General features: G+C 48.2%; 1 protein-coding gene across 1 annotated transcript in view; it reads left to right on the top strand.

Annotated features, from left to right (window-relative positions):
* The first annotated feature begins 9,470 nt into the window (after positions 1–9,470).
* Positions 9,471–24,982, top strand: part of SMAD4 (SMAD family member 4) — a 25,119-nt gene continuing 9,607 nt past the window's right edge. Inside the window, exons 1-9 of the mRNA XM_015425030.1 lie at positions 9,471–9,802; positions 11,239–11,413; positions 14,710–14,739; positions 16,207–16,422; positions 17,809–17,928; positions 18,053–18,166; positions 19,352–19,402; positions 19,751–19,934; positions 23,499–23,667. Of these exons, the coding sequence (XP_015280516.1) occupies positions 9,554–9,802; positions 11,239–11,413; positions 14,710–14,739; positions 16,207–16,422; positions 17,809–17,928; positions 18,053–18,166; positions 19,352–19,402; positions 19,751–19,934; positions 23,499–23,667 (1,308 nt within the window). The 5' untranslated portion in view covers positions 9,471–9,553. The remainder of the gene's footprint in view (positions 9,803–11,238; positions 11,414–14,709; positions 14,740–16,206; positions 16,423–17,808; positions 17,929–18,052; positions 18,167–19,351; positions 19,403–19,750; positions 19,935–23,498; positions 23,668–24,982) is intronic.

Below are 24,982 nucleotides of genomic sequence, written 5' to 3'. Positions count from 1 at the left end.
TTTGCATGTTAGGCCACACACCCCTAATGTAGCCAATCCTAATGAGTTTCTGCTGTTGGGTGTGGCCTATTATGCTAATGAGTTCCTGCTGGGCGTGTCCAACTTGGGAGCCAGCCGGAACTCCGTTCCTGTGCGTTCCTGCCCAAAAATAGCCCTGATCTCAGAGCCTTACAAAGTGGAAAGATGGTGGGATAGATTTAGTCTCTCTCAAGCCAGTTTGGTGTAGTGGTTAGGAGGAGCGCAGACTCTAATCTGGGAGAACCAGATTTGATTCCCGACTCCTCCACATGCAGCTGCTGCGTGACCTTGGGTCAGTCATACTTCTTTCAGACCTGTTCTCTCACGAGCAGTTCTCGAAAGAGCTCTCTCAGCCCCACCTACCTCACCGGGTGTCTGTTGTGGGGAGGGGAAAGGAGATTGTAAGCCGCTCTGAGTCTCTTTCAGGTAGCGAAGGGTAAGATATAAATCTAATCTCTTCTTCTTTGATCCTCTGAGAGCTACTGATTTTTATTTATTTAATTGTTTGCACTCCACCTTTCTCTCCAATGGAGACCCAGAGTAGCTTACATCACTGTCCTCTCCTGCCGTTTTATCCTCACCACAGCCCTGTGAGGTAGGTTAGGCTGGCCCAAGGTGACCCAGAGAGCTTCCCTGGCATGTGGGGATTTCAGCCTGGGTCTCCCCGACACTACTCCAGCACCCTTAACCAATATCCCACGCTGGGGAACTACAGAGTAGTAAAATCTGCTTTTAACCTGCCCTTCCTGTATCTTATCCTTGCAGCAACGTTGAGGCTGAGAGTGAGTGTGGGGAAGATCACTGGATGACCTCAGTCATGGCAGAGCAGAGATTTAAGGCCAGGTCACTTCCCCCCCCCACTGGTCTAACCACGTCACCACTCTGCGACTCCAGGGCATTTGATAACACCTGCTTCATGGGACCCTTTCAGCTGGGGGTGTCTGGGATTGCACTTGGTTCTGTGTGCAAAACAGATGCTTAACCTTCAGGCCACTTCCACCCTTTGCAACATCAGTTATTTATTAGGTTTATATCGTTCTTGTTGGCTGTGAGGTGTTTGAAGCAGCTTGTGGCGTCCTCTTATTTGGGGAGGACTGGTTTTCACTTTAAATGTGCTCTTTGCTTTTGTAAACTGGGTAATTTCTGCTGCCACCAGGAATTTAAACAAATTCCAAGTCTTCTCTCATTAACTGCTGTTGGTAATGTGACCCAGGGTCTGGGCTTTCAGAGGTCTATGTGGTCCTGAGGAAGGATTGAACTGAATTCTGGGATAAACTTTAAAAAATAGGATTTATTGAAATAAGAACAAAATAAGATGTTGGTTATCTGTAACTGTTTTGGGGAAGAGAAACTGGTAAAATAAACTGGCAAGGTATCACACACAGTCTTTTGATCATAAGATCCCTCTCTGACAGGAATCACTCTTTCACTGGACAGCCACACTGGCAAAGCTCTTTGTATTTTTGACTTTCTTTCAGATCTTTAGAGTTTCACTTTTGAAGACATATATACTGCACTCTAAACGCTTTAATTTTCCACACAGACTCAGTCAGCTCATTCCCTGACTCTTGACTCCAACTCAAAACTCCAACTGATTTCTCTAACTGACTTTTCATAACTCTTCAAGACACACACAGAGATTCCTTTCAAAAACTCCTTCCACACTCTCTCATCCTCCAATCACACCACACTTGTCTCCCTCAATCATTCTACTATCACTGCACTCCAACCAAACATTTAAAGAGACACACACACTCTTAAAACAAGGAATCATTACACAGCTTAATAACTTAAAAAAATATATTTCTAATATATTTCTTCTTCTCTCCCCCCCCCCATTCCCAGTATATTGCCTCCTGTTACTCTGCCTGAATTTTCAGTCTGCTTGTGGCTTCAGAATAGCTGTTGCTAGGTGGTGTGCCCTCTGGCAGGCCCTTTCTCCATCCTCAGCCAGTGCACCACTTGTGTCGCTTATCTCATTCTGATAGTCTCACTGTGCTAATCAGTATCTGTCCATTGATCTGAACAAACCACATTTGCAATCAACCAAAAGGGCCACATGACTATTATATGCGCTGTGCACCATTCCCAAACTAGAGAGGTAACATTTCTGGGAATTTTGAAATCAGAGAGGGGGGGGGGGGGGTGTTAATTTCCTAGCTTTTTTTCCCCTCGGAAAGAAAAAGCAGAAATTTCTGGGGAAATATACAAGATTTACTTTCCTGTTAGACCTAAATGTATTCGGAAGTATACATGTCTTTGTTTTCTGTAAGAAAAACTGCAAGTAAACCCAGTCCTTGAGAAGGAGTTACTCATTGTACTAGATGTCTTAAAGGCGCCACTGGACTCTAAATTTGTTGTACTCTATGCTGCTGTAACACATGCCTTAATTTTCGCTTTCTGAGAGGTAAGAAGAAGTAAAAGTTCAAGGTAAAAAACAAATTGTGTAGTACACAAAAGAAATTGAAATACAGTCACAGTAGGTATCAGCATATTTGGATATTAAGTTAAAACTATATCATTGAAAACACTACACTCTTCCTTCATGTAGAAAAGAGCAAGAGTCCAGTAGCACTTTTAAGGCTAACAAAATTTGTGTCTTGAAGGTGCTACTGGACTCCTGCTCTTTTCTGCTGATAAAGGTAAAGGTTTCCCTTGCTCAAAAGCTAGTCGAATCCGACCCTAAGGATCCGATGCTCATCTTCGTTTCCAAGACGAAGACGTTTCCGTGGTCATGTGGCCGGCATGACTAAATGCCGAGGTGCACGGAATGTTGTTACCTTCCCACCGAAGCGGTACCTGTTTATCTACTTGCAATGTCTTGCTTTCGAACTGCTAGGTTGGCAGGAGCTGGGGACAGAGACAGGAGCTCACTCTGTCATGCGGCACTCGGGTCTCGAAGTGCCAAACTACAGACCTTCCAGTCTGCAGTTCAGCGTCTTAACCTGTGATCTTTCTTCATGTTCTATCGGAAAACACAACAGGATTCCCTCTCATGCCACCATCTGAGAAGTCCTCAGAATCAACAGCTGCAAAGCAGCTTAATTACCTGGACTTTCTCCATCTTGCATCTGTGGCCTAAGGCCACTTCGGTGGCACCAAGGGAAACACTGATATTGGTAGGGAACTATGCAAGCATTATGGTGAAATGGTGGAGGAAGCAGGAGTACGTGATAGCGCAGCTGGGGCCATTGGGATCACGGCTGTGTTAGTTGGCTTGGGAGGAGAGACAGAGCACAGTGCAATGGGGAGAGATTACGGAGGTTGCCTGAAGGAAGGCAGTAAATGTAGAGAAGAGAAGAAGAAGAAGAGATTGAATTTATACCCCACCCTTCACTTGGAGTCTCAGTGGCTTACAAACTCCTTTCCCTTCCCCTCCCCCCAACAGGCACCCTCTGAGGTAGGTGGGGCTGAGAGAGCTCTTTCCGGAACTGCCCTTTCAAGGACAGCTCTTGTCAGAACTGTGGCTTGCCCAAGGTCACACCAGCAGCTGCAAGTGGAGGAGTGGGGAATGAAACCCGGTTCTCCCAGATTAGAGTCCTCACACTTAACCACTACACCAAACAGCAGCAATGCTGCCTGGGAAGACGGAAGTCAGGCTTGAACTTCACCACCCCTCTCTAGCTCCTAGACCCACAAGTCGGTAGCCATGTTGGTCTGAAGCAACAGAACAAAGTTTGCGTCCAGTGGCACCTTTAAGACCAACAAAGTTTAATTCTCAAGAAGTGTGCCTGCACATGAAAGTTTATACGCAGAATTAAATTTTGTTGGTTCTTAAAGGGGCCAGTGGACTCAAACTTTGTCCGAGACACACAGATAGCTTGCTGTTCCTAGAAAAGTAGAGGTATAAATTTTGTTGGTTCTTAAAGGGGCCAGTGGACTCAAACATTGTCCGAGACACACTGATAGCTTGCTGTTCCTAAAAAAGTAGAGGTGTTGGAATGAATTCCCTGAAACTGCAGTTGCTGTAGGGTCATAGGCTTCCCAAGTACTTACCGTGATTTGGTGGGGGACACAGACGTCCTAGCAGGATCATTCCTGCAGGGACAACAGATGCGCCACACCATGCCATCGCCAGGAAGTGTCGTCGGGCGACGCTCTGGCAATTGGGCTGGGAACTCGATGGTAACATCGAGTTTTTAGTCCCATTGCCAGAGCGTCACCCAGCGTCACTTCCTAGCGACAGCATGGTGCGTTACAGGGAGGAATGGTCCGGCCGGCGAGCATGTTTCCCCTGCCGGATCACGGTAAGTATTTGGGAACCCTATAGGGTCACCTGGATGTCGGCAGAGGGTATGATGTGGGTGCTAGCAGAGAAGCGGGCAGAGAAATGAAAACAATTACGAAAGAGGAATTGGGCTCTGAATATGTGCGCCCTCTGAAGCTAGTGCCATTCCCTGTAACTGTGATCACTCTAGTGGAATAAGGCTGCCTCTCTGCAGACCCAGAGAATCATAGAGAAGGGGGACATTGGACGTATTTGAACATAAGAACATAAGAGAAGCCAATGCTGGATCAAGCCAGTGGCCCATCCAGTCCAGCACTCTGTGACACACAGTGGCCAAAAATACCAGGTGCCATCAGGAGGTCCATCAGTGGGGCCAAGACACTAGAAGCCCTCCCACTGTTGCGCCCCCCCTCAAGCACCAAGAATACAGAGCATCACTTGCCTCAGACTGAGAATTTCCATCTATACCTTGTGGCTAATAGCCACTGATGGACCTCTGCTCCATATGTTTATCTAATTCCCTTTTGAAGCTTTCCATGCTTGTAGCCACCACCACCTTCTGTGGCAGTGAATTCCATGTGTTAATCACTCTTTGGGTGAAGAAGTACTTCCTTTTATCCATTCTAACCTGACTGCTCAGTAAAATCAAAGAGGATTTTTCCGCTGATAATTGGCATGCTGATCACAACCTCCTTTGAAGTTTGATATCGGTCCAAATACCAGTACATAGGAAACATACTGGTTGGGGCTATGCAGAGGCCTGTAATGACATTTAAAGCATGCGCAGCACAATCTTTTGTAATGCGTGCTTGCAAATGCTGTCTCTTAATTGTTCAAATGACCTTTTAGGTCCAGAAATATCCCAAGGAATGAGGGGAGGCAGCAGACTGCACCATCAGAGCACTGTTAATTGGAAGAGCTGCCCATCTGCTTTGAATTCAATTGCCTTTATTTAAAAAAAACAACCCGCAACATAATCCCCTTCAAAATGGATCTATTGATAAACTGGAACTGGCAGTTTGTAGGGACCAGCAAGTCATCCATGCAGGGAAAAAGTCTTGATGATGAAGCAGTGATTCAACAAGACATTTGTATGTTACTAATGTTTTCTTGGAACTGGTTGTTTTGAGCTTCCCAGCGATCCCGAATGTAATTGGAACATTTAGGCCTGAACGGGAGAGAAGTACAAAGTAATACTACTGCAGTGTGACAGCATAAATTGGTACCGCTTATCAAGATTGTGAAACGGTTACACTTGAAGTGTTGAGCAGAGGAAAGGCATTCATGAGACACAAAAATACTGTTGTGCTTTCCCCCCAGCTTCCCAGGGAGGGGTGCTCATGAAATTGATATTGTATCTTTGAAATTGCTCGTGCTGGCTGGCGCTCACCACTGCATCAGGCCAGAACCTGGATTTGTAGCTAATGACCATTGTTCCCTCTAAGCTGAGTTAGTGTGAGCTAGCTCACAGCTTTTTAGCTTCTGGCTCACACATTTTTGTCTTAGCTCAGGAAGGAGGGCTCCAGAGCAAGCTAATCCATGCAGTAGTCAAATCGCTCACTCATAACTTTTACACTAGTCACTCACAAAGTAGAATTTTTGCTCACAAGACTCCACAGCTTAGAGGGAACATTGCTAATGACATCTGTCCTTTTGCTCAAAGAGGTTAGTGTATCCAAAGGGAAAGTGGATCAAACTAGAGGTGATGGGGCACACTTGAAGCATCTCCTAATGGGAGCCAGTGCCATATAGTGGTGAAGAGTGGTAGACTCTAATTTAGAGAACCTGGGCTTGATTCCCACTCCGCCTCCACAAGAAGCCTGCTGGGTGACCTTGGGCCAGTCACAGTTCTCTCTGAACAGCTCTCTCCGCCTCGCCTGCCTCCCAAGGTGCCTGTTGTGGAGAGAGGAATGGAGTGTGGTTGTAAGCCCCTTTGTGAAAAGCGTGGTATAAACATCTACTCTTCTTCAATTTTGCTTTGTTGTGCCAACAGAAGCGTCCAGATTCTCTCCTGAGAGAACTGGTAAGGACCATGTTGTACCACCACTCGTTCCCTTTTTTCATCTGGCCTTTTCCCGTTCCCGTGAAAACCGCTCTGAGAGACTACAGTGCTGGTGCATGTTTTTGGTTTTCACTATTCTGCACTCCCAAGTTACCACTGATGACGAAGAAGAGGAATAGGCTTGTACCCTGCTTTTCTCTACTTTGTACATTTTCAAAGGGGCGTACATTCGCCTTCCCTTCCTCTCCCTACAACAGGTGCTTTGTGAGGCAGGTGAGGATGAGAGAGTACTGAGAGAACTGTGAGCGGCCCAAGGTCACCCAGCAGGTTTCATGTGGAGGAGTGGGGAATCAAACCCGGTTCTCCAGATTAGAATCTGCCACTCTTCACCACCACAGCACGCTGATGCTGTTGTGTGTCTTGATGTGTGCCAATTCATTGATACGGTTTTTGAAATGGTTCTTTCATAATGGTGGAAATATTTTGAGAGTACCGTTACACTTGAAAAGACTAATTTAGACTAAATATTATTTAAAACTCCTTGCCTTCGGAGTTTTTGCTGGCGCTCAATTCCTCCTTTATTTTTTCTCTCCTCCCATTTCCTCCTCCTCCACTTCAGCTCTTAGAAGTTTTATGCTAATAACTTGGACAAAAACAACTTGTTAGTTGCAGCTGCTTACACATGCTGCAGTCTTTGATCATCGTTCACTCCCACCCCCTAGAAATTTAATTCCTAACTTGCGTATAAATCTACATAAGTACAGTGATTTTAGTGTCTGTGTGCAGGAAGGCATTTACAAACACAACAACCTTGGGATCGGCTCACGATCATTTGCTTGTGAGTGCTTCAGTGTGTATATAGAGGTCCCCAGCTGCTGGGGCGGGACAGGCATGTCTTCACCGTGAACGGCGGAAACCCTTTCCAGAATTATTTTTCAAGCTTTCCTTCTTAAAACACTAGGGTTGAGCTCAGCTCTTCCTTTAATAAGGATTGGATTTAATGTGAACATCTTAAAACAGTTACCACTGATACTAATTATATCTTTGTGGTGAATGCACTGTGTTGATCTGTTGTCTTAAAATGGTTTGCGGAGAGGAAATTGGTAGTTGCTCCTTCTTACAACATTTGCAACTTTTGATCTCATAATTCCCTCTATCCCAAAATCTGATTCCTGTGGAGAGTCTATAGAGTTCACTCATTGGTAGAGAATCGGCTTGGTACACAGAAGGTCCCTGGTTCAATCCCAGGCATGTCCAGTTTAAAGGAGCAGGTAGTGGGTGATATGAAATCTCCGCCTGAGACCCTGGAGTGGAGAACCTCTGCTTGTTTTGGCAGTACTGACCTTTATTTACCAAGGGCCTAACTCAGTATATGGGGCTGCAGTGGCTCAAGTGGTTAAGACGCTGAACTGCAGTCCGGAAGGTCAGCAGTTTGGCAGGTTTGAGACCGGAGTGCCGCATGACGGAGTGAGCTCCCATCTTTGGTCCCAGCCCCTGCCAACCTAGCAGTTTGAAAGCAAGACATTGCAAGTAGATAAACTGCTTCAGTGGGAAGGTAACAGCGTTCCGTGCACCTTGGCATCTAGTCATGCCGGCCACATGACCACGGAAACGTCTTCGTCTTGGAAACGAAGATGAGCATTGGATCCTTAGGGTCGGATTCGACTGATTTTCGAGCAAGGAAAACCTACCTCAGTATACAGAGCATCACATGTGCATTGACAGTAGACTGTGGTCAGATATCAGTATCACTGCATAGGTGTAGGATCCCTTTTTATTTTTTTTACAATGTTTGTTGGCAAAGGTAAGACTGAGGGGCTGTTCGTACCCAGCTCCACATCAAACCTTGCAGCAAAGCAGATTTTTTCCTACTGGCCATTTGCTATAAGAGGGAGGCTTGCTGCCTACGTTGCAAAACTGCATTTTAAAAAGATAGCTCTTTGTTTGTTTGTTTTAAACCAATTGCTGCTGGTCGATTCTGTTTTGTTGTCAGTTTTAAAGTGGGACCCTAGGCTGACCCTGGTGTTCCAGGGTAAACTCCGAAGAGGAGATCTGTTTAATGAATCATTCATATGTACAGGAACCTGCCTAACTGTGGTCAACACCTACTACCCCTCTTCACGTCACACCTAATCCAATTACTCCTGTTATTGCCATTCGCCTACTATTGTCACTCACCTGCTATTTGGCATCTGAAATCACTCCACTCTCCAAGATATAAGGACAGATGGACCCACATTCTAGCTGCATCTGAAGAACAGAGCAGTGACTCACGAAAGCTCACCAGATTTTGTTAGTCTTTAAGGTGCTACTGGACTCTTGCTCTTTTCTATGGTTAACAATAATAATTCATTATATATTTTTTAAAAAAATGTAACTTCATTGGGTTGGATCCAAAGTTTCCATTCCACTAGTAGAGGAGCCTTTCTTTACTAAAAGATTTTCTACTGGCGAAAGACTCCTTGCACCAGATGAAGGCTGTGCTGTTAGTGGAATGGAACAATTGGATCCAACCCCATTGTTTCACAGTAAGCCCAACAAAATAGCCATATCCAATATGCCATCTGAGATTTAACATATGGGTAGGAATGCTTTTGGCACGGCTGATACAAATCTTCAGGTGAATGGGAACAGACTGTCTTTATTGGAAGATACACGAACTTATCCTGATTTGTAATTCAGTGAGACAGAGTGTAAATAAAATTTGCCGGCTTACTTGAATTGTTATAAGGTAAACTATACATCTTGATTAACTTGCCTATATAGATTTTAAAAATATGGAATAGATTAAGAATTAAAGCAGATTAATGCACTAGAATTTTGACAAGGAAAAATGGAGCACAATAATGTTCATGTGCAGCCCTGACCTGGATAGCCCCAGCAAGCTCAGTCTCACCAGATCTCGGAAGCTAAGCAGGGTCGACTCCGGCAAGTACTTGGACGGGAGACCTCCATGGAATACCAGCAGTCGGGAGGACAGGGGAAGGCTTTATTCAGCCACCTCTCTGAATATTCTCCAGGCCCCCCGTAGGGGTCAGTCACCAGAGGTCGCCGTGACTTGCGGGGTGCATCCACATGCACGCACACACCCGTGCGCGTATAAAAAAAATACCAAAAAAAATAATGTTGATGTGTAGAGATGCTGGATGATGTAGTCCAAAGAATAACCCAGATTTTGTGGCCACTCTTGTAAATCTTGTTTTTGTTTCCCTTCTAGGCGTGTGTACCCTGGATCTGCTCCATCCCCCCCTTTTTTTTGTTTTGGCTATCAGGCATTTCTGGTCTGGAAATAACAGCTCTACCAAATGGACAATATGTCGATTACGAACACGCCAACAAGTAACGATGCTTGTCTGAGCATCGTTCACAGTCTGATGTGCCATCGACAAGGAGGGGAGAGTGAAACGTTTGCAAAGCGAGCAATTGAAAGCTTAGTGAAAAAGCTGAAGGAGAAGAAAGATGAGTTGGATTCGTTGATTACAGCCATTACGACCAACGGCGCTCATCCTAGCAAATGTGTTACAATTCAGAGGACATTGGATGGAAGGCTTCAGGTTAGTAGAACCACGTGCATCAGTGATTGCTACGTGCATGCAGGAAGGGAGGAGAATATGGCATTATTACAATGTAATTACCCTGGGATTGCAGAGCTTGCAGGTTTGGCTGGGCTCTTGTAGTAGCATCTTGCGGGGCATAAAGCGTTATGCTATGCCAGGAGTCCAGCGTTCCTTCTAAGCTGAGTTAGTGTGAGGTAGCTCGCAGTTTTTTAGCCTCCGGCTCACACGTCTTTGTCTCGGCTCAGGGAGGATGGCTCCAGAGCAAACTAATTTATGCAGGAGCCAAATCGCTTGCTCACAACTTTAATGCTACTAGCTCACAAAGTAGAATTTTCACTCACAAGACTCCACAGCTTAGAGGGAGCATTGCAGGGGTCCTGTAAGTTTTCGATCCCGTGGGCACTTTTGGAATTCTGAGACAGAGTTTTGGGCACAGTGACAAGAATGGCTGACCCAGAATGGCTGCCAGAGCTTACCTTCAGTCACTCGGTGAACTGTGGTGAGAGATGCTGCAAGAGCAACGTCCTTAAATATCTGCATAGCCTTGCTGGAGAAGAGCCCCAACTGTCCCTGCCGACTCTTTAAAAACGCTAGGCAGGAGCCATGGCACCCATGGGCGGCACACCGGGGAACCCTACCCTAATTCAACGTCATACTTGGATCCTTGGGAAGGGGCTGTGGCAGTGCACCCACTTGGTATGCAGAAGGTCCCAGGTTCAATCCCTGGCATGTCCAGTTGAAAAAGGACCAAATGGTAGGTGATGTGAAAGACATAAAGAGCCCTGCTGGACCAGACCAGCGGTCCATTTAGTTCAGCATCCTGTCTCACATGGTTACTCTGGAGGTCCAGCAACAGGCCAAGACCTTCCCCTGATGTTGCTTCCTGGCACCAGTATTCAGAGGTTGACTATCTCTGAATGTGGAAGGTTCCCTTGAGCCGCCATGGCTAGTAGCCACTAATAGACCTATCCTCCGTGAGTCTCCATGAATCTACGCCAATTTGGTGTAATAATGGTTAGGAGTGGTTAGGAGCGGTGATTAATAAATTTAATATAATAATGTAATAGTAATCTGGAGAACCGGGTTTGATTCCCCACTCCTGCTCGGTGACCTTGGGTCAGTCAAAGTTCTCTGAGAGCTCTCTCAGCTTCACCTGCCTCACAGGGTGTCTGTTGGGGGGAGGAGAAGGGAAAGGGATTGTAAACTGCTCTGAGAATCCGAGTGAAGAACAGGGTATAAATCCAATCTCCCCCCCCCTCCTCTTCTTCCCTTTTAATAAGAGCATAAAGACCCCTCCCTGAGACCCTGGAGAGTTACTGAGTAGATAATGCTGACCTTGATGGTCCACGGTCTGACTCAGTTGAAGGCAGCTTCATGTGTGTCGTTTGTTAGACGCTGTCTGTTTTTGTCATCCAGTTTTATTATCCTTCCAGGTGGCCGGTCGCAAAGGTTTCCCTCACGTAATTTACGCTCGGCTATGGCGGTGGCCCGATCTCCACAAAAATGAACTCAAGCATGTCAAATATTGCCAGTACGCTTTTGACCTGAAATGCGACAGTGTCTGTGTAAATCCATATCATTACGAACGTGTTGTGTCGCCTGGCATTGGTAAGCATGTTTGTGTGAGGGGTGCCATTAAGCTTGGGGGGGGGGGGCCCTAAGCGAGGCGTATCTTTTCACTGTCGTCACTCTCTGTGCCCTTCGCGATGGGCAGTCCTCTCATACAGCTAACTGATTGGACAGTTTTCATAGGTCTTGGGAGGCTGAACGGGGAATGATCCCTCCAGGGCTCAGTTGTTGGGGGAGGGAGGAAGGGAAGAGAGATAATTTAGCCTGTATTTCAGTTACGTCCACAGCAGCTTCCATTTTCCTTTTTCCTGCTATCTCTGGCAGTTCTCTCTGAAGCGATCGCTTTACACGTGTCTCTTAAGTCGTTCTGTTCATTTACCTCCCCGAAAGAAACATCAGTGTAAAAGATTACTGAAGGAACAACCATCAGTGCTATTAAAGGTGAAGGTTTCCCTTGCTCTAAAGCCAGTCGAATCTGACTCTAGGGGGCGGTGCTCATCTCCGTTTCCAAGGTGAAGAGCCAGCGCTGTCCGAAGACGTTTCCGTGGTCATGTGGCCAGCATGACTAAACACCGAGGTGTACAGAATGCTGTTACCTTCCCACCGAAGCGGTACCTATTTATCTACTTGCAATTTCTTGCTTTCAAACTGCCAGGTTGGCAGGAGCTGGGGCCAGAGACGGGAGCTCACTCTGTCATGCGGCACTTGGGTCTCGAACTGCCGAACTTCAGACCTTCCGGTCTGCAGCTCAGCATCTTAACCTCTGAGCCACCGCAGCCCCACAGTGCTATTGCTCCAGCCCTAATATTTTCCCGGCCGTGTAATAGAGGTGTAGTGCAAGACTTCTGGGTTACTTCCCCAGGCATAGATTCCTACCCTGCTTGGAAGAATGGTCAGAGGGCCAGTCAGCTACGCGCACCACAGGAGTAAAGAATGTCTGGCTCTTTGGGTGGTGTTTGAAAGGTCATCACAGCGAGGACCCCGGTAGTTTCTCACTGGCTGAAAAACAATGGCATTCCAGGTCTGGTCGTCCTTGCTTGTCTGTGACCTGCAAAGATCAAAAGAAGCTGTTGCACCAGTTGTGTGCTGAACTGTTCATGCTCCCAGTTGGTCCTCTTTCAGCCGCTCTGTGGCTTCAGAGATTTAGGGCCAAACTGGATGTGATGGCCTCCTCATAGCCACCATGAGGACACGGCTGCTGCTTTAAAGCGATTTTAAAATGCTGGGGTGGCCTAGAATCATAGAATCATAGAGTTGGAAGGGACCTCCAGGGTAATCTATGCAGGAAAGTCACAAATACCTCTCCCTCCACACTCGTAGTGACTGCTGTTCCACATCCAGAAGATGACAGAAAACCTCCATGATTGCTTCCTGACCCCAAAGTGGCAATCGGCATTTCCCTGGGCGTGTCAGAAAGGGCCACGAGAACTAAGCACTGAGGCAACCCATCCTGCCCTCCCTCTCACGATCTGCCTAAGTTCACAGAATCAGCATTGCTGTCAGGTGGCCACCTAGCCTCTGTTTGAGAACCTCCAGAGAAGGAGAGCCTACCACCTCCCCAGGAAGTTCTTCCTAACGTTTAGCCAAAAACTCTTCTGATTTAATTTCAACCCGTTGGTTCTGGTCCGACTTTCTGGGGCAACAGAAAACAACTCCACACCATCCTCTATAGGACAGCCCTTCAAGTACTTGAAGATGGTGATCATATCACCTCTCAGTCATCTCAGTCCTGGTCAAGCCTGCAGTGTGACCGACTCCCCCCCCCCAGCACCCTTTCAGGTGCTGAAACAGCTGCTGCGTGTGCGTGTGCGTGCGCTTGATGGGGATGGTGGGGTGGGACAAAGTAATCTCATCCCGCCATGCTGTGGGTTTGATCGGGATTGCCGACTCACCGCCTGTGAAGATCACTGTAAGATGCTGGCGACATCACATCTGTTTTGGCCCTTAGATTCTAACCACAGAATGCGTAGCGCACACTAGGAGAACATTGTAACCTGGTGCGACTCAATAAAAATAATGGCAAAGAGGAGGAAAGGAAGGGGAGAAGTTATTCTCCTCCCCATGGCCTCCTGCTGGGGTTTCTCTTCCCGTCAGCCTGGCCAGAAGCAGCTGTCCCTCCCCCTGGACCTTCTTGCCTGAGTAGCGATGCACCGTGTTGCCAGGAGCACAAGGCAAGACTCCTTGGGTGTGGGGTGTGGTGGTGGTGGTGCGCTTACAGGAGGGGAGAGCCACCACCTCAGCTGCCCAGCCTGACGGCCTCTCTTCCTCTGCTTGGCTTCCCCACAGGCAGGAAGTTCTTGTTTCTGTTTGGCTCCAGCCCCTCGCCTCCCTTCCCCAGCTCTCAGCATTTGCTGCTGCTGGCTTGGCTTCTAGTTCACTCCTCTGCCTGTCTTGATAGCAAGCTGCCTCCGTTGAGACACACCATGATTTGGAAGGCTACCCTGAGAAGTAATGGCTAGGGCAGCAGCCCTGAAACAGCCTTGCAGGATGACTTCTAAGAACGTGGCTACTAGCCACAAGGTCTAGATAGGGACTCTGGGGCAAGGGATGCTCTGTCTTCTTGGTGCTTGGGAGGGTCAACAGTGAGAGTGCTTCTGGTGTCCTGGCCCCACTGGTGGACCTCCTGATGGCACCTGGTATTTTTGGCCACGGTGTGACAGAATGTTGGACTGGATGGGCCTTTGGCCTGATCCAACATTGGCGTCTCTTATGTTCTTATGTTACTGTAAAAGAAGCCAATGTTGGATCAGGCCAGTGGCCCACCCACTTCAACACAGTGTCACACAGTGGCCAAAACCCAGGTGTCTTCAGGAGGTCCACCAGTGGGGCCAGAGCTCCAGAAGCCCTCCCACTGTTGCCCCTCCAAGCACCAAGAGTATAGACCATCACTGCCCCAGACAGAGTGTTCCATCTCTACCTTGTGGCTAATAGCCACTGATGAACCTCTGCTCTTCTCACGGTTGTTCCACAAGATGTCTCTAAAGGTGCACACTAAAAGGTATCTCTTGCTTGGTGGGGAGGAAAGGTTGGGCTCTTGTTCAGCCTTGGGGATCTTGTGCTAGTTTGCCGTGTCATTGGCTGATTGTTGGAGATATTCCTCATGGAATGGCACCCGGGGATGGCAGAGGGAAGCCTGCAGGAACCAGTTCTCCCATTTCAGTGTAAAAAGGTACTGTAGTGATTTAATTGTGCTTCACAGAAGCATGTGTTGGGTCTGTGGTTACTTACCCTCTTCCCTCAGGTTTTACAGGCTTTGTTTGGGTTAGTGAATGATTTATTTACAGGTGTTTAAAACCGAGCTAGTGACTAAATGTGTTTCCTTTTCCTCTTTACAGATCTTTCAGGACTGACACTGCAGAGTTCTGGTAAGTTGTGCATAACATTGTTTGTCCCACAGTATCTCTTAAGGACCACTCATCTTTAATTTAAAGCAGTGATAACTCTGTGGATCACGGAGAGCTGCATATGCCATTCCAAGAATACAGAGCATCACTGCCCCAGAGAGTCTTCCATCTAGGCCTCGTGGCTAATAGCCACTCATGGAGCTCTGCTCCACATGTTTATCCAAATCCCCTCTTGAAGCTGTCTGTGCTTGTAGCCGCCACCACTTTCTGCGGCAGTGAATGCCAAATGTTAATTACTGTTTTGGTGAAGAAGGACTTCCTTTTATCTGTTCAAAGCCTACTGCTCACTGATTTCATTGAGTGCCCGCAAGTTCTTGTAGTAACTCTTGTATACTGGACCAGTAGAGATGATGAGATTATCTCAGTTTCTAAAGGAACTGGCTGCCTTCCAGAAAGATGGGGTGGATGTCACAGGGAACTGGGCTCAGAGCCGCGGGTGGTGTGGCTCCCGAGCCTATGAGGGACTGTTGCTGATTTTAAGCTTAAATTAAATGTTTTTAGGAAAACTATGCTTTTGCCTCGGGTAACTTACAAGTGCCACTAGAAAGCACGCTATCTTCTGCTTCAGATTAAATACCCAGGCAGAGAGGGGGAAAGGGGATGTGGTTATTGGTGGTCTTGTTCTTTCTTGAGAGGAAGGGGGGGGGAATCAGGCAATTTAATTTAAACACAGGGAGCAGTTTCCTCAGTTGAGGACCACTGCCTACTTAACTGCTTTATATCATTAGCTTTTAGAACAATTGCATCTGATAAGTGGCTAATGAAAACGCCTCTTTAAACAGTTAACCACTTATAGTTTAGTGATCGCAATGAGGTCCTGCATGTATCTTAAGCCACACATTTCTAATTTACAGCTGTTTACAATGCCCATCAGGTTTGGAACGGATTTGTGAATCACTTTGTCTAAACAAGCAGGTTATCCTGCATAGAAAGTGTCTCCGATGGGCGCTAGTCCAGCCTCCTTCACGGGATCTCCCTTTGGCAGCTCGCTGCACTGCAGAACCACTTTCCCAATTAGGGAGATTCCCATAATTCTCTTATCCTGAGTTGATCTCATTGTAAACTAAAACGGCTGCCGCCGCGGCTTCCGTCCCTTACGGAGTCACAAGCAGCGCTCCCTCTAAGCTGTGGAGTCTTGTGAGCAAAAATTCTACTTTGTGAACTACTGGCATTAAAGTTTTGACCGAGCGATTTGGCTGCTGCATAAATGAGTTTGCTCTGGAGCCGCCCTTCCTGAGCTAAGACAAAAATGTGTGCGCCGAGGGCTAAAAAAGCTGTGAACTAGCTCACGCTAACCCAGCTTAGAGGGAACACTGGTCACAAGGCTGATTCTCCTTGACGAGTTCCCTTTCAGTGGGATGGCCAAGAGTGGGGCCGGCCCCGTAATCTCCTTGTCTCCTTACTGGCACTTTTTTTGTTTCCTCGCAGCGCCTTCCAGCATGCTGGTGAAAGACGAGTACGTTCACGAGTTCGAAGGGCAGCCGTCACTATCAGCCGCCGAAGGCCATTCGGTCCAGACTATCCAGCATCCTCCGAGCAACAGGGGGCCCACGGACACTTACAGCACCCCAGCCATGTTGGCTCCGTCGGAGTCCAACCCTCCCAACGCCGCCAACTTCCCCAACATTCCCGTCGCTTCCACAAGTAAGACAGCGCCGGCCGTTTGCAATCGCCACGACTCTCATTTCAGTTTCCTTGCAAGCCCAAAAAACAAACAAACAAACACCCAAAACAAAGCGAGAATAAAAGCCCAGTTAATTTTTGGCTTTGGTACCAAAACATTTAGAGACAACAGCCTCAGCACTCAGAGTGGTTTTGGCCACAAATGACAGGGAGGGGAGAGAGGGTGACACGTTACAGAGTCGTGATCCAGCCATTAGGCTGATAGGCCCCTGCATTTCAGTATTAGCTTTACTGCGGCTTAATTAGTGGAGAAGGTTAACAAGTTCCGTCATTATGTGGTGCGCGCATCTTAAAGTAACCCCTTTGGCTCGAGTGATAACGCCGACGACAGGCGCTTTCTTCCTTCGACTGCCAGCACGGAGACCGAAATGCCCCCGGCGGTGTGCAAACGATGGGGATGTGCCGAAGGAATCTAAATATAACAAATTCGAGGAAAGGTGACAGGACAGAATATGCAAAGTCTGAGGGGAAAAAATAGGATGGCTGGAGGGCCAGGAAACAGATGTTCAACCTACGCAGAGTGTGAGGAGCAATGTTCCCTCTAAGCCATGGAGTCTTGTGAGCAAAAATTCTACATTGTGAGCTACTGGCATTAAAGTTGTGAGCAAACGATTTGGCTGCTGCATAAATTAGTTTGCTCTGGAGCCATCCTTCCTGAGCTAAGACAAAAATCAGTGAGCTGGAGGCTAAAAAACTGTGAGCCAGCTCACACTAACTCAGCTTAGGGGGAACACTGGTGAGGAGCTGTCAGTCTGTGGCAGAGTTGTTTCAGAATTGAGGAGTCAACCAGCGGCCGGGTGTGTGTGTGTGTGTGCTCTCCCTGAAGGAACAGGTTTGTCGCTTGGGGGTCCTGCTGGATCCCAGTCTGCAGCCGTGTTAACACCTCATATCCGTTTTAGCTGATAGGCCAGCTACGGGGTTCTCAAAAAGATTGATTTGGCCCTAGCGATCCATGTTCTAGCCACCTCTAGGTTGTTTTAGGGAGCGTCTCTGAAAACTGCGTGCACACGAACCTTCTACCCGGAATAGAACTCAGTTGGTCTCAAAGGTGCCACTGGACTCAAACTTTGTTCTGCTGGTTCAGACCAACACGGCTACCCCCACCCGAACCCAACACCCGTGTCTGTGATGCTTTCACTGGGCGGTGCCGGTGATTTGAGCCTCTGGACCTTTCTGCATGCAGAGCAGACGCTCTGCCACTGAGCCACAGCTGTTCCCAAATTAGAGCGGTCCTCTTCCAGAATCACTCCCAGACCCTTCTCCCCCGCCTCCTTTTCACTCCCCGGCGGTGGAGCTCTTCTAGCAGCATGTTTCTAAAACCGTTGTGAAATGTTTACATCTTGCCAGGTCAGCCCGCCAGTATGTTGCCAGGCGGCCACAGTGACGGACTCCTACAGATCGCTCCCGGGCCTCAGCCGGGAACTCAACAGAACGGCTTCACAGCTCAGCCCGCCACTTACCATCACAGTAAGCGGACTTCCCCGTTCCTCTCTTGTACCTGTGGTTTGCTTGCCATGCTGTTTTTGTGCGCGTGCAAGTGGAGGGGGGGGCATGAAACACATTGGACAGACCTCCCTCCTTTCCCCCCCAGATAGTACAACAACTTGGACCGGGAGTCGAACCGCGGCGTACACACCCACCATCCCTCACCATCAGAATGGACATCTTCAGCATCACCCGCCTATGCCCCATCCTGGACATTACTGTAAGCACTTTTGCATTACCGCTTGGATGGATGTTTCACTTCTCCGATACGATGCCTGTGGGAGAGCCGTTGTGGTGTCGCAGACAGAGTCTGGGACTTAGAAGAGGGGATTGCAACTTCAGGTACCGGGCAAGAAATTTCCTGGGCGGCGTTGAGCTAGTTGCTTTCTTTCCGCCCTGACCCCCACAAAGTAGGGAATGGGGACGGCGCCATAGGTGCTGCTCTGAGCTTTGTGAGGGAGGGGTGGGTTTTAAATGTGAGGACCCAAGCGGAGATAAGCTTATTATAGCACTGGGAAAAGGTGCAGAAAAGGGCAACTAAAATTATTGAGATGGAACACCTTCCCTTCGAAGAAAGGTTAAAGAGGTTACGGCTCTTCAGCTTGGAGAAACGACGATCGAGGGATGACAGGATAGAGGTTCACAGAATATACATGGGATGGAGAAGGTAGAGAAAGAAGCACTTTTCTCCCTTTCTCACAAGACAAGGACTCGTGGACACTCAGTTAAATCAATGAGCAGTGGGGCTTAGAACAGGGAAAAGGAAGGATTTCTTCACCCAAAGAGTAATCAGCATGTGGAATTCACTGGGAAAAAGAAGAATTTCTTCACTCAAAGAGTAATCAGCATGTGGAATTCACTGCCGCAGGAAGTGGTGGTGGCCACAAGCATAGGCAGCTTCAAGAGCAGATTGGATTAATATGGAGCAGAGGTTAAAACGCTGAGCTGCAGACCGGAAGGTCGGTAGCTCGGCAGTTCGAGACCCTAGTGCCACATGACAGAGTGAGCTCCCGTCTCTAGTTCCAGCTCCTGCCAACCTAGCAGTTTGAAAGCAAGAAATTGCAAGGAGACAAATAGGTACCGCTTCGGTGGGAAGATAACAGTGTTCTGTGCGCCTCGGCGTTTAGTCATGCCAGCCACATGACCACGGAAAAGTCTGTGGACAAGCGCTGGCTCTTCGGTTTGAAAACGAAGGTGAGCACCGCCCCCTAGAGTCAGATTCAAGTAGCTTTCGAGGAAGGGAACCCTAGAAGTAAACTTTTGCCGAGTCCAGAAGGACTGCTGGGAAGGGGGAGCATCCATGACCAGCAGTGTGTTCCGCAGATGGATTGCAACGTGTCTCAATAGCACTCGCTTTCCAAGAACGTAATGGGAGCAGGTAACAGCACAATCTTTTCTTTTCCAGGGCCAGTTCATAATGAACTTGCATTCCAGCCTCCTATATCCAATCACCCTGGTAAGTGCCTGTTAATGAACCTTCAGTTTGAATGGCCGTTCTTACATACCTTAACATAGTGAAGTTGAATATACACACTTCAAAGTCTCTTCTGTAGCTCATTTGTGATATGGGCACAGTTTTAAAAAATCAAAGGCCAAGGAAATGGCAGGGAGGAGAGAGGAACCTTAAGCCCCTTGGAAGCTTCAAGGCAAAGTTGAACAGCCTTACTGTTTCCAAGGGCACACAATGGGCTGACTCGGCAGCTCTGATCTGTTGCTTGCTTTTTAAGCGCTGGTGATCTTGTGACGCTCTCTGCTAGCTCAGTCTCTCTCTTCTGCCCCCAACTCCCCTCCCCTGCCTGCTCAGCTCCAGAATACTGGTGTTCGATCGCCTACTTCGAAATGGATGTGCAAGTGGGTGAAACGTTCAAAGTCCCTTCGAGCTGCCCAGTTGTTACTGTCGATGGATACGTGGACCCTTCAGGAGGGGACCGTTTTTGTCTTGGCCAGCTCTCCAACGTTCACAGAACGGAAGCCATCGAGAGGGCAAGGTCTGTTTGGGCTCCAGAAAAGGAAGCATCTGAGTCTGTCTGTCTGTCCCTCCCTTCCTCCCTAACTGTCATGCTGTTCTTTAGTTTAGAGCCAGTTTGGTGTAGTGGTTAAGACCGGGTTTGATTCTCCACTTCTCCACTTGCAGCTGGCTGGATGACCTTGGGCAAGCTGTAGTTCTGATAAGAGCTGTCCTTGAAAGGGCAGTTCTCGAAAGAGCTCTCTCAGCCCCACCTACCTCACAGGGTGTCTGTTGTGGGGAGGGGAAGGGAAAGGAGTTTGTAAGCCGCTCTGAGACTCCGAGTGAAGGCCGGGGTATAAATCCAATCTCTTCTCTTCTTCTAGATGTATATAGCCATTGGTAACCCAAGAATGTAGTTTCTGGTGGGTGTGTTCGTAGCTCTGTGTTTAAACCTATACGCACCTTTCCGTTAACAATGCCAAAAACAGTGTGGTGGTAGTATTGGTGGAAAGTGCCGTCAAGTTGCAGCCGACTTGCAGAGACACCGCAGGTGTCGGAACAGGGGTGATTTTGCCATCGCCTGCCTCTGCATAGCATTCCCGGGGTTTCCTTGGTGGTCTCCCATCCAAAGACTAACCAGGGCCGACCCAGCTTAGCTTCTGAGATCTGATGAGAGCGGCCTAGCCCAGGCCCATCCAAGTCAGGCAGTGAGGTCCACAGGCGTGTAATGAAAAGTGTATCAAGTCATCATCACTAACTTACAGCGATCCCGCAGGGAATTCAAAGCAACGGATGAACAGAAGTGGTTTGCCACGGGGTGACGACCCGGGATTCCCTTGGTGGTCGCACATCCAAGTACCAACTAGGGCTGCTCCTGCTTCGCTTCCGAAATCCGACAAGACTGGGCTCGCCTGGGCCACGCTGGTCAGGGCAAAAGCTGTGTGTCTCCCCCTCCCCTCCCAGGTCCAAAAGCAGATTGCATAGAAACAGGCCCGTATGGCAGGCAGAAGCCGCAGCAGCCCTTGAACTGCATTGCCTCTGCTCAGGGGCTTGTTGGTCTTATCTCACAGGTGGAGGAAACCCTGAGTGTATCCTCCCTCCACTGATCTTAAAGAACTGGAAGGCACACCTAGGAGAAGGTGCAACTCAGGCAGACTGCTAGGAGCCCCCAACGTCCCGGGGGGGGGGGGCTGCTTCAGACAGCCATTTCTGTCACAGGAACTGCAGCCCTCAGGTGCTGACATACACAGGGAGAGCGAAACCACTCCCGTGGATCTTAGCGATCCCAGGGTTTTATTCCGTAAATGAGTCCCCATCGGTCGGAGAGTCAGGCTTTCTAAGCAACTAAATGTCGATCGCTGGCCGGTCTCACAAAGTGGTGCTGGGTGTGGATAAAAGCTTTTATTGCCGTGAAAGGGGCTGCGGCGGGGTGTGTTGAAGTGGCTCAGCGGCGCCGGCGAATAAAGGCAACTGTTTGTTTTTACAGTTACTCCCCAGCACACTTGAGATTTGCGGAGTGGCGGCGGAGAGAGGAGTTCAGAGGCTGTGCCTTGGGACTTAATTCCTTCCCCTGCAAAACAAAAAAAGGGGGAATAGAAAAGGAAATAAAATAACATCGAGCACTTTTTCTTTCCTTGCAGCTGAATGAAAATTCTGAAGCCGTTGGGGTGGGCCAGAATTGGTTGCCTCCCCTTGTTTGTTTCATTGATGAAGCTAGCCCTCATGATCCCTGGGCTGTAACTTTGGACAGAAGGACCACAAATAAGTGGAGTAACGTTAGTTTGACAGGAAGCATTTTTGCGTTTCTCCCCCCACCACCACCACGCACAGTTGGTTCCTACATTTTATTTAATTCTTTTAAACCCCGACTTCCTCCCCAAATCAGCTCACCTCCTCTCCTCCACTTTATCCTCTCAACGGTCCTGCGGAGTAGGTCAACCTGAGAGAGTGTTGCTTCCATGGCACGAGCGGGGATTTGAACCGGGGTCTCCCCCGTGCTAGTCTGACACTCTTAACCATTACACGACACTGCTTCCTACAGCTTTGTTGATCACTTGATGAGGCTTGCCTATTTGAGCATTGTAGATCTGACACTGCAGGTCACTTGCTCTCTTGGGGAGTGATTTCACCCTTCTGATTGCCGGCTGTGTCAAATGAAGTAGTTAACCGGTGCTAACAAGGGCTTCACTAAGTCCAGGAATTCTGTCAGTTGTCCCAGCCTTGTTCACTGTCTGCGAGACATCCGCCAGCAACGCCCTATTCAGATGACCTGAACATCGTTAGATTGTAATGGTGGGGGGAAAACGCAGTCAAGTTGTAGTTGATTTCTGGAGACCCTGCAAGGTTTTCAAGGCAAGAGATGTTCAGAGGTGGTTTGCCCTGGTCTCCCATCCAAGGGCTGACCCCGCTTAGTTTCTGAGATCTAATGATATCAGGCTAGCCTGGGCCATTCAGGCCAGGGCTGGATTATAGTAGGTGCCTGTATAGAGTTTCGTTTACAGAAAACACTTGTCAGTGGGGCTTTTGAGCATGGCAAACCGCAGGCAAGATAGTGCTAAGATGCTCAGAAGCAGCAGCGGCGGCAGCATTGGTTTTTATACCCTGCTTTTCTCTACCCTAAGGAGTCTCGGTCTCATTCCCTTCCCCTCCCCACCGCAGGCACCTTGCGAGGTAGGTGTGGCTAAGAGAGTTGAGAGAGGACTGTGACTGGCCTGAGGTCACCCCAGCAGGCTTCATGTGGGCGAGTGGGGGAATCGAACCCGGTTCTCCAGATCAGAGAACCACAGCTCTTAACCACTACGCCACGCTGGCTCTCAGCCTCATAAGTACACAGAACACAGTCTTCTGCTCAGGACAAACAATGTTGCAATTTTTTTTAGCCTCATTATACTATTTTATTAAGTTTTTTAATTTGTTGTAATGGATACAGGTATGGCCCAGATGGATCACATTAATCCAGTATCTTATTCTTGCGTCCCTTCCAAATTGCAGGGTTGAACTCCACGTCTGCTGTTGCCTGACCCATTTAAAAAAAGACACAAACTTCTCTCTGACAAGCTCCACCCTGTTTAGCATAACGCCTTGATCAAATTTTAACCTCCTGCCAGCTAAAGGGCAAAGCGACTCCTGTCACGGTTTATGCTGGAAAGAGCACGTTTTTAAAAAAAATTAATTAAACTTTTTATTAATTTTTCCCTAAAGTAATACAAAAGTTACAGCAGAATTAAAATTGAGATCCATACTTTGAACAGTAACATTTTAGATCTAATAGCTTAGGTTACTCAAGCTGTACAGTAAATAGGCAAATGGAGCATCATAGAGAATTATAGGGTTAAACTGATAACAGGGTGTTCGTAAGGTGTAGAATATTTAAATGAATAAAGCAAGCACTTCTGCAGGTTGAACTGATGTGTCCTCAGCCGCTTGAGAGAGGACGTTTCGTATGCGTTGATATAACCTTCCGTTTTGAGGAGAACCAATTACACACCACCTGACTGTATCCGCGGTTCATCCATAACCCTGCGACGCACAGCTTTGCGAGCATTCGCGGGGGGGTATTTTGCTTGTTTGTCTGGAGTACATTGGAGCGCTCTGTCTCTCCCAGGTTGCATATAGGTAAAGGTGTGCAGCTGGAATGCAAAGGCGAAGGCGACGTCTGGGTCCGGTGTCTCAGCGACCACGCGGTCTTTGTTCAGAGTTACTACCTGGACCGAGAAGCAGGACGTGCCCCGGGAGATGCGGTTCACAAAATTTATCCGAGTGCCTACATAAAGGTGAGTGGCGGCTTGAAAGAAGAACACACAGTGAAGAACAGTGTGTGTGTGTGGGGTGTGTGTGTGTGTTAAAGCATGAGTGTTGCGTAATGCACAAGTGAGAACACTGACTTGCATTGATGGCTCGAGTCATATTCCGGAAGCCATTCTTGGTCATGCCTTGTTTCAAATACGTTTGGCATCCCGTCTGACTGTTCTTTCAGAAACTCACGGTATCCACTGTCACCTGTGGCCAGTCTTTGACTTTCAGTATCACAATCAGTAATTTGGGTCGGGGGTCCCCAACGTGGTGCCCGTGGGTGCCGTGGAGAGCCAGTTTGGTGTCGTGGTTAAGTGCGCGGACTCTAATCCGGGAGAACCGGGTTTGATTCCCCACTCCTCCACTTGTACCTGCTGGATGACCTTGGGCAAGCCGTAGTTCTGACAAGAGCTGTTCTTGAAAAAGAGCAGTTTCTGTCAAGAGCTCTCTGTCCCACCTACCTCACAGGGTGTCTGTAGTGGGGAGGGGAAGGGAAAGGAGTTTGTAAGCCGCTCTGAGACTCCTTTGGGTAGTGAAGGGTGGGGTATAAATCCAATCTCTTCTTCTTCTCTTCAACACCTTTCCTTGGGCCCACCAAGTGAATATTTAAGAAGTTGGTGTGGCAAGATGAGGCCATTTGCCCAGCAAGGCTTCTGATTGGCTACTGGAGATTTGGTTGGCTGTGCAGGTTTCTCAAAACGTTGCTTCGGCATCAGCTGCCACAGTAGAACAAGGGTGTTCATCGTGTGGTTGAAAGGAAGCCACGGCAGCCATCGCGTGACTGGCTCCACAACCGTGAGCAACCGTTTTTGTGGCCGCACCCACCTTGCCGTGTCAGAATCCCAAAAGTGCTTCTGCAGTGCTCCCTCTAAGCTGTGGAGTCTTGTGAGCAAAGATTCTACTCTGTGAGCGACTGGCATTAAAGTTGTGAGCGAGCGATTTGGCTGCTGCATAAACGAGTTTGCTCTGGAGCCGTCCTTCCTGAGCCGAGACAAAAATGTGTGAGCCGGAAGCTAAAGAACTGTGAGCTAGCTCACACTGACTCCGTTTAGAGGGAGGACCTTTGTTTGGGTCATGTTGAAATTTTGCCAAGATGGCGACAAGCTGTTTAGTTCTGGAACAGCTAATTTCTTATTACAGTCAGCACTTGGCTTAGGTTCCTTACAATTCGAGAATGTGTGTGAAGCCTTGTGGTTATGAAAGCATACTGGCCTTCATGAGATGGATACCTTTTCCCCTAAACCTCACTGGGGGAGACATACCAGGCACCAGTACCCTTCTCACTATCCCCCCCCC

Source organism: Gekko japonicus, unplaced genomic scaffold (genome assembly GCF_001447785.1).
Source record: "Gekko japonicus isolate JY-2015 unplaced genomic scaffold, Gekko_japonicus_V1.1 scaffold2383, whole genome shotgun sequence".
Lineage (NCBI taxonomy): Eukaryota > Metazoa > Chordata > Lepidosauria > Squamata > Gekkonidae > Gekko > Gekko japonicus.
The sequence above is the reverse complement of the archived record's forward strand: the minus strand, read 5'-3'. Positions and strand labels throughout refer to the sequence as shown.